The 6,985-nt window shown below is 40.8% G+C and overlaps 1 protein-coding gene across 1 annotated transcript; it reads left to right on the top strand.

Annotated features, from left to right (window-relative positions):
• Positions 1 to 248: 248 nt before the first annotated feature.
• On the top strand, positions 249 to 6,490 carry kifc1 (kinesin family member C1). The gene is made up of 17 exons (XM_020109047.2): positions 249 to 396; positions 650 to 739; positions 1,087 to 1,180; positions 1,655 to 1,708; positions 1,918 to 2,001; positions 2,156 to 2,354; positions 2,452 to 2,617; positions 2,842 to 3,009; positions 3,101 to 3,214; positions 3,318 to 3,404; positions 3,562 to 3,759; positions 3,977 to 4,141; positions 4,272 to 4,410; positions 4,611 to 4,750; positions 4,864 to 4,937; positions 5,061 to 5,136; positions 5,963 to 6,490. Exons 2-17 carry the CDS (start codon positions 653 to 655, stop codon positions 6,005 to 6,007), a joined length of 1,890 nt encoding a protein of 629 aa, XP_019964606.1. The 5' UTR covers positions 249 to 396; positions 650 to 652; the 3' UTR covers positions 6,008 to 6,490.
• Positions 6,491 to 6,985: the final 495 nt, after the last annotated feature.

Below are 6,985 nucleotides of genomic sequence, written 5' to 3'. Positions count from 1 at the left end.
TTTTTACAAAACATATTTTTTAAAACATGTAAAAGAGGCGAGCTAACTTTAATTTTGTGAGGTTCATGTAGTTCATAGACTAAATATAAAGATGATAAATTGTGATGTAGATAAAATAAGATCTGTGTTTACTGCCGTGAATTCAAAGCACGATTCGTTTCGCTCATCAGTGTCGAGATTTTGCCTGTAGACTGTGCGAACATCGTGTATCCCGCCCGGGTGGGACGTCCCGTGCAGTATAACTAGCGCATCAACGCGACGGGGCGTGGTTAACGATGGCTCAGCCAATCACGGCAGCGTGTTGGAAGCGCCGAGCCCGACAGTTGAATTTGAATTCAAACGTCCGGACGCGCCGCAGGAGAATCTTCGTGCTCCGAGGTTTCTGATCGCATTCATGTAAGATTTCACTTTTTCACCTTCATCACCAAACTGTACACGCGCTGTTCCAAGACACAGACACGGTTTCTCCGCTCGTTTAACGGAACTGTTTCCTGCACCTTCAAGCTAACGGCGGCTAACGTTAGACTTGAGGCTAACGGCTGCTCGCTCGGTTCAAGCTAATGCGCATCAGTTTCATCCTTGTTCAGGCCAAGTTACACTTTGTTTTCTCTCTGTGGTTTGATGACATTGGTGATTCCCCTCCCGACAGAGCATGTCCCGTTTACCGGTGATGTCCAGTAAGAGGGTCCTCACGAACAGCAGCGGCTCAGAGAATGGCCCGGACTGTGCTCCTGCTCAGGTTTGTCCTCAGCACTACTGAACATCTTCTACTGCTGCTTCACTGCGATGAAGGCCAAGAATAAATAAGTATTATTGTGTCCTTACGTTAAAGACTGATTGTTAATCCTGAGTGGAGGTCGAAGATTTAAACTCATCCCAGGGTGTTGGGACAAAATATCAACATGGTAACACATCACCATCCTGACTCGTAGTTATTGATGTTCTGGTGCCGAGTGTCCCTATAACGATGATGTATTGATTAAACACATGTGTACAGAACAAATGAGATCCCTTCTTTAGCCCAAACTGTTGTTGATGTGTTGCTCTTGCTTTATGCTGATGGTGTTTATGTGTGTGTGTTTACAGAAGAGGAGCCGGAAGGACCCGGAGACGATCAGACCACAGGCGGCAGCTACAATCATCGGTGGGAAGCGACCTGTGGCAGCCAGGGCCCCTCTTTGTAAGTTAAAACCTCAACCAGAAAACATTTCTGTGTATCTTTATATTTAGTTTCTAATGCTCTATACATTTGGTTGCATTTGGGTTCCCTTTCTATCTTGTTTTTCTTTTTACTTAATTGTACTTAAAGTATCAAGCCTTTAAAACATGTCTGCTGTAAGGGTTTGATAACGATAACCCCAATGTTTTGGAATTTGCTGCCCATTAAACGTAGACGGACGATGTTTCAAATCCCCTCTTCAAACCTTTCTTAATGAAAACTTTTATACAAATTAAACTGACTTTTATATTAATAATTCTATATTTTTTGTTGTAGTTTTCGTATGTTTCATTGATTAATTGAGTTTTCTGCCAGGTGTTTCTTCTTTGTTAAGGGTTAAGCAATATAATGACATTGTTAAGTGTGCAGTTAAAAATATTTAGCTCTTAGAGGCGTATTTCTTATTTTGATGTTTGTCTTTTGTCCCTCACACAGTGAAGCCAGTCAGGGGTATGGGAGCTGCCACCGTGGCTGCTGGTCCCTCCAGAGGTAAGACGATGGGGCAAAGATCACAAGCTGGGATTTTTGGTTTTTTAATGTCAGTATTGATATTGTGTTCACAAACCTTTAATCTCGAGGTGTGTTTACAAGCTGATAACAAGACAATTCAGAAATGGTTTATATTGGTTGTAAATCTATCATGTGAACATCTCTGCTCATTCTAATGCATTGTTCATCACAACATTTTGTCCCACCAGGTGTCCTAAAATCATCTGTAGCTGCAAATGCATCAAAGGGAGGCAATGTGAAACAACCTGTTGCAGCCACTGGCACAAAAGCAGGTGAGAACTCTTGGAAATTTGTTAGTATTGAAACCTGTTTTTCTCCTGACAGTTCTGTGAAAAGGTCAAAATAGTTTCTCTCTAAAGGACTAAACTGGGGAAGATGAGATCTGAAAGGATACATCACAACTTTTGATGATGCTCTTGTTTACAGGTGGGGGTGGCGCTCCTAAACGGCATGCATGGGACCTGAAGGGCAAGGTCAGCGACATGGAGGGTAAGATCCGTAACTACCAGACCAAGTACAAATCTGTCAACGAGGAGAACGAGGCTCTGAGAGGCTCCATGGCCCAGAGTCGGACAAGAGTGGATGTAATGGAGAAAGAGCTTGAAAAGCAAAGAAACCAGATCAGGTACCAGGACAGATTCATTTTGAAAAATGAATGAAATTAAGGATTGTACTGCCATTAAATTGTAGTGTCACTAATTTGTCTCTTTGTAATCCATTAGTGAGTACGAAGAGGAGCTGCAGGCACTGTCAGGAGTCCGGGATGAGTTGGAGAAAGTGTCTAGCGATAAGAGCACTCTTCAAAAGGAGCTGTCCAACTTGGAGGGCAAATATAAGGTCATGGAGACGCTCAGAGACAGTCAAGAGACAGAGCTACAAACTCTTAAGGTATAACGTCAGCTGCTGGACATCAGATAATACTGGTTATCTTCATTGTGCAGTATAATCACACACTCTGCCATGACTCCGTAAGCCTCCAGTGGATTTATTCAGGCCTGTTATTTATCCAATATACTATTGGGCAACTTTTAAATGAACTTCTTACTGTCATAAAATACAGTTTTTCAGATTTTGGGAAAAGAGGTTTCAGTTGTTCCATCTTTTCACTTCAGATGAAGCTCTCAGTGCAGGAGTCGACTCTGGCCCGTGTGCAGACAACCCTCAGAGACAGTGAAGAAGAAGTCCGTTGTCTCAAAGAGACCATGGCCCAACAAAGAGACGACCTTCATGCCGGTGAAATGGAGCGCAGACGGCTCCACAATACCATTCAGGAGCTGAAGGTGAGTTATGATAGTGACGATAGACAGCAGGTGTAAATGTAGCAGCAGCGATTGGTTTTTAAAACGTAAAACCACCATCTTTCTCATGCAGGGCAACATCAGGGTTTTTTGCAGAGTGCGTCCACTGTTTGGTGGAGGCCTCAGCAAGCACATCCAGCTCCCAGCCAGTGACAACAAGATGATAACACTGGCCAAAACAGAGGAGGTGAGAATCCTGTCAGATACCAGATCTCTCACATGTTTATGGTCACAGAAACTGTTTTCTTTTCCATCTGCAAAACTAATTTCAGACCTTTTCTGCTTTTCAGTCTCATACAGGCAAAAATGCAGATACTCAGAAGAGTTACAACTTCAACTTTGACCGTGTGTTTAGCCCCCATGCCTCGCAACAAGAGGTAAACAATATACATGTATCACAACTTACAATAATATCTATAAAACTATCCTTAAGTTATCATAGTTACATTTTTAGGTATTTTTCATTTATTCACGTTATTTTCTATGTTCAGCCAAAGCAGGAAATTGCACAGTAACCATTTCACCTTATTTCAGGTCTTTGAGGAGATCTCTCTGCTGGTGCAGTCAGCATTGGACGGCTACAACGTCTGCTGCTTTGCCTATGGCCAGACAGGAAGTGGAAAGACGTACACCATGGAGGGAGACGAGTTTGACGAGACCAGAGGCGTCATTCCCAGAGCTGTGCAGCAAATTTTCAAAGCAGCAGAGAAACTAGGAGCACAAGGCTGGGAGGTTAGTGGGGTCTGTGATTCGTGTGAGCACATAAAGGGAAAGAGGCAATCGAAGCTCAAATATACGGGTGCAGCCATCTTGTGCTTTTAACATCATCTGGAGCCTAGAGCAATCAATACAATCCTCACTACTGACTTATATCTCTTATACCTCTGAATGTTTTTAACTGTGGAGGAGATATAATAACACACTGGGTCTGTTTCTGTTTTTACCTCAGTTCACCTTCACAGCAAGCTTTGTTGAAATCTACAACGAGACCCTGCGAGACCTCCTCTACACCGGCAAAGCCAACAAGAGGCCTGAGCACGAGATCCGCAAGTCGACCAACAACGAGGTGACGATCACCAACCTCACCTATGAAAAGGTCTCCAACGAGGATCAGGTACGTGGGACGGCAATAAACTCTGCAGATTGTAAAGATGGTCATTTGGAAATTGCAAAAGGAGTTCACGAGGATGATGAAAGTGCAAACTCTATTTTTAAAGTAAGAAAATTCGCTGTGTTCCGTCTAGGTCCTCGGCTTGATTGCCCTGGCCAATCAGAACCGCTCCACAGCCCAGACGGCCCAGAATGACCGCTCCTCTCGCTCCCATTCAGTCTTCCAGCTGGATATCGAGGGAGTGAATCATGGCAGGGATATCAAATGCAAGTGTGAGTATAACCCCAGTAATTATTCCAGCATCAGGACTGTGGCTTCACAAATGTTTATTGGCCATCGGCTCTGACTCAACATCAGTGATGTGTCTCTGCAGCTTCCTATTCTGTTTTCCAAAAAAGCTCTTTTATAACCAGATTTTAGCATCCAGGTTTTTTTAGCCTTCATAACTTCTAACATGTTTTTGTGTGTATAGCCACTCTGTGCCTGGTGGACTTGGCTGGCAGTGAGCGAATGGTCAAGAGTCAGTCTCAGGGCGAACGCTTCAAAGAGATGACAGCCATCAACGGTTCTCTGTCCAACCTGGGCATCGTCATCACCGCGCTGGCCAACAAGGTCTGTAAGCAGGAGCTTGGATTAAAACTGAAGATGCTGAGATTCATTTACATTAACATCTAAATCCTTTTTATTCATTTGTTTGAAATAAACTGATTTTGTTTCTCATCCAGGAGAGCTACGTTCCGTACAGAAACTCCAAGCTCACCTACCTCCTGCAGTGCTGCTTAGGGGGAAACAGCAAGACGTGAGTTCATTAGTGTATCTTCACATCGCCAATGTTCTGCTCCAAAAGATGCTGCATTACGTTGTGTCACATTATTGTTAGAGTTTATTCACACTGATTCTATTTCTGTCCTGCTCATCCCAGCCTGATGTTTGTGAACATCGCCCCAGAGACGGACAGCTTCGGGGAAACACTCAACTCCTTGAGGTTTGCCAGCAAGGTCAGTGGCATCTTTGTTTTGTTTTGTAATATGTGTCTTTTAAGAGACGGCTGCTGTTAAAACATGACATGACTACATTAACCACATGGTGTGAAACTGTAGACAAAGTTATTTATTCCAACTGTTTAAATTATTATTGCTTTAACCTTACTTGTATTTGAGATACTGAGAAGCACTTTGTCTTTGTCATTCACGTTTAAGAGACCAACAAATAACTAAAACATTCTATTGTCTGTGCTCATGTTCCATTGTTCTATTTCCATGTTGTGTCTTGTTCATCCTTGTATAGCACTTTGTGACATTGTTAAGAAAAGTACTATATAAATAAAGCTTATTATTATTAACTTTTGAAAATATATCTGAAGTCCCCTAACATAAACAACATAGAACCAGATTGTACTCAGTAGAGTGGACACCATGACCCAACTGTCCCTTAAATTCAACATGCACCAAATTACACACAGATATCAGCCCTCTAAATATGTATGAGTATATTGTTCTCATCAAAATCCATAGATCCATCCCATAATTATTTTGTGGGAAATCTGAAAATGTTACAGAAAGTGGGGAAAAAACTGGATCTGCGTCAAAATTGAATAGGTTCTTCTTTGACCCACACCACATCCCTCCACCAAGTCTTCATGGAAATCCATTTAATTATTATAAATCTTCCCCAAAAACATACGAAACCAACCAACGGACTCACAACTGAATCCACAACAAAGTCTGAACCATTCAGAGAGGATCCGACAATTTTCTTTTCTCATCAGTGTGACTTCAGATTAAGATTTTCACACCTCATGTTTTGTGTTTACTCACTTTTCAGGTGAACGACTGTGTTATCGGGACTGCAAGTGCCAACAGGAAGTAGAGTGAGGCTCTGGAAAAAAAAAATCTTACTTAATGTCCTTGTTATTTTTACCGTTATTGTTGCAGCATGAAATCCTGTGTCTTTTATTTACATTGTGCTGTTTGGTTCACACTGTGGTGCCAATCAGTGGGCACCAAAAAATCCTTTAAAATATTCTCAGGGCCTTGATTAGTGATCACTAACTGAGGCTTCTAAAAATTCTAACACCTTTTTATGTAAATCAAGTGGACGTGTACATATGCATATTTCTACTAATGTTTTTAATCTAGATATATACAACTCTTTTATATACAGTGAGTTTTTTCTGATTAATCAATCAGCCAATGCTTTAATCGCCACTGGAAAAAATAGGATAAGTTAACTGCCTATATTTTTTGTGGCATTTGTGGTGGTAAGTAGTCATTTTGTATTTTGTATTATTTCTCCATCTTTACTCTCTGAGCCAATGTGCTGAAATAATAAAGACCTTCAGTAGATGGCCTACTTGTATTTCCTGTTCTGCTTTATTCTGACAAGCTGATTACGTTTTCATTGCTGTGTGTTTGTCCACAGGATTTTTTTAAAACTACTGACCTAATTTCCATGAATGTTTGTGGAGGGGTTGAACAATAGAAAGAAAACATTACAGTTTGGAGTAGATAAAGGAATTAATTGTCAGTTTCTTTGAGATGGTGCTTTAGTCTTTGCTCACATAGGTGCTCTCCAAGTTCAGATGTTTAATAAAATTCAGGAGGAATTAAATTGTAAATGTAAATCTTTGGTTTTAAATGAGGGGAAACTGAGGATACATTAAAGATGTATTTCTCAACCATTTTAATTTGTTTTGACCCTTAGTATTTCCTCATTGAAAAAATTTAATTCAGCATTTAACTGATTATTTCACTTTTAAATTTTTTATAAAACCATATATATATATATATATAACCGGTTAACTTCTTTTTTTAATGTATTTTTTTCTTTAGTAAAATTTAGGAGTCA

This window comes from Paralichthys olivaceus, chromosome 20, assembly GCF_024713975.1.
Source record: "Paralichthys olivaceus isolate ysfri-2021 chromosome 20, ASM2471397v2, whole genome shotgun sequence".
NCBI lineage: Eukaryota > Metazoa > Chordata > Actinopteri > Pleuronectiformes > Paralichthyidae > Paralichthys > Paralichthys olivaceus.
The sequence above is the reverse complement of the archived record's forward strand: the minus strand, read 5'-3'. Positions and strand labels throughout refer to the sequence as shown.